The sequence below is a fragment of the Physeter macrocephalus genome, chromosome 9, assembly GCF_002837175.3.
Source record: "Physeter macrocephalus isolate SW-GA chromosome 9, ASM283717v5, whole genome shotgun sequence".
Lineage (NCBI taxonomy): Eukaryota > Metazoa > Chordata > Mammalia > Artiodactyla > Physeteridae > Physeter > Physeter macrocephalus.
This window is the reverse complement of record NC_041222.1, coordinates 26,587,632-26,590,576: the sequence shown is the minus strand read 5'-3', so window position 1 is coordinate 26,590,576 and position 2,945 is coordinate 26,587,632. Positions and strand designations below refer to the sequence as shown.

Below are 2,945 nucleotides of genomic sequence, written 5' to 3'. Positions count from 1 at the left end.
TCCGCGGCATGTGGGATCCTCCCGGACCGGGGCGCGAACCCGTGTCCCCTGCATCGGCAGGCGGACTCTCAACCACTGCACCACCAGGGAAGCCCTCCTGAGTAGTTTTAGCTCACCGTGTCTTCACCCGTTAATATCCCTTCGCATGTGCATGACACTCCACAGTTTATAAAGCAGGACTTCATTTGCCATCCACTGTGTCTCCGTGATATGAGCAGAGCAGGGGTGTCATCTCTGTTTTAAAGATAGGGAGACTGAGTCCCACATAGCGCTTAAGTACTACAGGTGGGATTGATTAGAATTCAAATCGGTTCAACAAAGTGCATGTCCACGAACGTGCAGTGAGCAGCTACTCTTCAAGGCCCTGTGCTAGGTCCCACTCCAGAGGAGTTTATAGTTCACTAAACAAGTGATAAGAAAAGCATGGACATGAACTTAGCGCTGAGGGGACCCAAGCAAGGCAGCAAGTAGGTGTGCCTGATTGGGAGTGGGTTGTCAGGGGGGTTTCTGAGAGGGGTGCTCCCTGAGTTGTGCCTTGAAGATGAAGACGATCCAGCCAAATGGAACAGGAAGGTGGGGTCCAGATCCTGACTCCCAAGTTCCCACCTGCAGTACCCTTCCCTTCCTGCCACCTTGAGTTTTCATTAAGCCTGCTTCAAATGGCCCTCCAGTGGGGAAAGCCTTTTTCTCTTTGTCTCAAATGCAATTGCTTTCTCTCATGTAGACAAAGCTCTTTTGGTTAGAGGAAACAGATATCCACTCAAGCTTGTTTGCATAAAAGGAAAAGAAAGGACTTTTTATAAAGTTACAGAGGTCTCACAGAAACTGGCAAGGTTGGCCTCATGGGAGCTAGAGCTCTTGAGATGGGCGGCATCTCTGGGAGACGGATTCTATTTTTGCCCCTTTGTGTCACTAGGGTCCCTTCAGCACCATTTTACCATTTTCCTCTCTGCCATCTGACTTTATCATCGGTCTGAATGATCTCTGCTTCCCCCAAACGTCGGCAAGACTCAGTTTGGCATGACTTTCCAGAACAGAATTTTAACAGCTGACTGGCTCCTGTCCTCAGAATCACAAATCCAAAATACAAGGCCAGGCACTGTGATTGGCCCATCCAAAGTCAGGTGACCATCTGACCACCCATAGTCCAATCAGCTGTGGCCAGGAGATGTGATCACATGCAACCAGCATAGCCAGTGATACCCAAACCTTCCCAGGGATATTGGAAAGGAGGACTGTCGTAGACCATGGCGAGGTGCAGGGCAGGTTCCCCCAACCTGTCTGGCACATACTCCTTGTTTTGTTTTCTCAAGTCTTACTGCTTGTGTCTCTCATAGATGAAATTCATCCCATTTTGCTTGTTGTCATGACTGCTGGTGTCCTTGCTTATGTTCCCCAGGTGTGATCACATGCAACCAGCATAGCCAGTGATACCCAAACCTTCCCAGGGATATTGGAAATGAGGACTGTCGTAGACCATGGCGAGGTGCAGGGCAGGTTCCCCCAACCTGTCTGGCACATACTCTTTGTTTTGTTTTCTCAAGTCTTACTGCTTGTGTCTCTCATAGATGAAGTTCATCCCATTTTGCTTGTTGTCATGACTGCTGGTGTCCTTGCTTATGTTCCCCAGACTTGGAGCTTCTCCAGGGCAAGGATTTTGTCTTCCTCACTTTGGTACCCTGAATCTATGCCTAGCCCCCAAATTGGCACAGAGAGCCTCAGGATATGTCAGTTGAAAGAAATAGTTTACTACTCAATAGTCCCTCCCCAGAGTGGGATTGATACTTTGGAAATGAACTGTGGGAAGGAGCTACTTCTGGCCTCACGAGCTGTTTCTCTTATTCACAGACCTCTGGACTTCGTGGGCACTTTTCGTAACCGATGGTCCTATGGAGTAGCCTTTGGGGCTACAGCCAATAAGGTCATGTTCTTATTCTCAGAAGGCTACCAGCCCCTGCAAGTCCCACAATGGGCCCAAGGTACATGCGCTGCCTCATACCTGTTGGGTGTTTTGCCGTGGAAATTCTTGCTCTTGGAGACTGCATGGCAGGGGTTCTCTGGGATCAGGGGATAAACTTTGTTGAACTGTCAGTGTTCTTCTTAGCTTGTTACTTGCCCAAGGTCAATGCCAAGCCCACAAAGTCTCAAGCTTTTTTGTGGGGGTTTTCTCCCAGTTAGATTCAAAGGTTTTTTAGACATAGTAGAACAAAGTCTCAGAAAATAGGTTCACTGTCACCAACCCTAGAAATCTCTCCTGAGTCATAGTCATGACTGCCTTCTTGATATCAGTAAGCCCTCAGATGCTTCCTCAGGGAACAATGTTTACTTCTCTGACCATTGATCTGAGGCCTCTTTGTTCCCCGTGCTCTGTGCTCTCCCTGCAGATTCAACCATCCCTAATCCAATGACTCCCAAACATCTCCTGTCCAGCTTGGTTCTGTCTCCTGGGTTCCAAGCCTAGATGAGCAAATGCCTACAACATCTCCTTAGTTTTTAGGAGTTTTTAATACAAATTAAAACCAAAATGATCCATCTCTTAGCAGTGTACAAGTTAAGCTTTGGCAAATGTTTACATCTATGAAATCATCACCACAATCATGACAATGAACCCCAGAAATTAACTTTTTCCCCGTTGTACTCTCTCCTTCCCACCCCATCCAGTCACCACCCCCATCCCCAGGCAGTTATGCAAATGGAATCATACAGAATGCAATCGGGGTTTTTTGGGGGGGGAGGGGGTCTGTTTTCTTTCACACAGCGTAGTTGTTTTGAGATTCTTACATGTTTAGAATGTATCAGAAATCATTCCTTTTTCATTTCTTTTTTTTTTTTGTGGTACGCGGGCCTCCCTCCGCTGCGGCCTCTTCCGTTGCGGAGCACAGGCTCCGGACGCGCAGGCCCACCGGCCATGGCTCACGGGCCCAGCCGCTCCGCGGCACGTGGGA

General features: G+C 48.4%; 1 protein-coding gene across 1 annotated transcript in view; it reads left to right on the top strand.

The window, feature by feature from the left end:
* The window catches only part of LOC129392409 (stimulated by retinoic acid gene 6 protein-like), a 54,036-nt gene that overhangs the window by 20,661 nt on the left and 30,430 nt on the right, over window positions 1-2,945 (top strand). The window contains exon 4 of the mRNA XM_055087088.1: window positions 1,849-1,979. Coding sequence (XP_054943063.1) covers window positions 1,849-1,979 — 131 coding nt within the window. The remainder of the gene's footprint in view (window positions 1-1,848; window positions 1,980-2,945) is intronic.